The sequence below is a fragment of the Sinocyclocheilus rhinocerous genome, unplaced genomic scaffold, assembly GCF_001515625.1.
Source record: "Sinocyclocheilus rhinocerous isolate Xijiao unplaced genomic scaffold, SAMN03320098_v1.1 C36277758, whole genome shotgun sequence".
Classification (NCBI taxonomy): domain Eukaryota; kingdom Metazoa; phylum Chordata; class Actinopteri; order Cypriniformes; family Cyprinidae; genus Sinocyclocheilus; species Sinocyclocheilus rhinocerous.
Window position 1 is genome coordinate 1 of NW_015777657.1, and position 966 is coordinate 966.

A 966-nucleotide genomic window follows, 5' to 3' on the forward strand; every position below is an offset into this window, starting at 1 on the left:
ACGTTTTAGGTTGTATTATTATTATTATTATAATTATAATTATTATTATTATTATTATTATTGTGTAGCCATATTGATATATAATAACCAAATGTTTGATATTCTAATTGACATAGAAACAGAATAACATTGCAAACCTGGATTTATTTTAAATCGCAATTGCAATTTTTATTAGTATAGATTTTCCCCAGTCCTATTGAATAATCATGATATGTAAATGTTTAAATGCTGTATTGCTCTGACAGCGAGCGTTTGTGTCCCAGATCTGTTTCAGAAAGCGATCATCCAGAGTGGGACGGCTCTCTCCAGCTGGGCCGTCAACTACCAGCCGGCCAAATACACACGCATGCTGGCCGAGAAGGTGGGCTGCAACGAAGACGACACAGTCGAGCTGATCAAGTGCCTCCAAAACAAAAACTACAAGGAGCTGATCGAGCAGAACATCACCCCCGCCAAATACCACATCGCCTTCGGACCCGTGATCGACGGAGACGTCATTCCGGATGACCCGCAGATCCTCATGGAGCAGGGAGAGTTCCTCAACTACGAAATAATGCTAGGAGTAAACCAGGGCGAAGGCTACAAGTTCGTAGACGGGATCTTAGACAGCGAGGATAGAGTAACAAGCAATGACTTCGATTTCTCCATATCAGAATTTGTCGACCATTTGTACGGCTATCCGGAAGGAAAGGACACCCTGCGGGAAACCATAAAGTTTATGTACACAGACTGGGCCGATAGGGAAAACCCGGAAATGCGACGAAAAACGCTGGTCGCGCTTTTCACAGATCACCAGTGGGTGGCGCCGGCCGTTGCAACAGCGGACCTGCATGCGCAGTACGGATCGCCCACCTACTTTTACGCCTTTTATCACCACTGCCAGAGCGACATGAAGCCCGCCTGGGCCGATTCGGCGCACGGAGACGAGCTTCCGTACGTTTTTGGCATTCCCATGATCGGCCCCAC

The 966-nt window shown here is 46.4% G+C and overlaps 1 protein-coding gene across 1 annotated transcript; it reads left to right on the forward strand.

Moving 5' to 3' along the window:
* Positions 1–245: 245 nt before the first annotated feature.
* Positions 246–933, forward strand: LOC107735760 (neuroligin-4, Y-linked-like; the record flags this gene model as incomplete). Its single annotated transcript, XM_016547345.1, has 1 exon — positions 246–933. A coding segment is annotated over one exon (688 nt), but the record flags the coding sequence as incomplete, so codon positions are not given.
* Between the last annotated feature and the right edge of the window lie 33 nt (positions 934–966).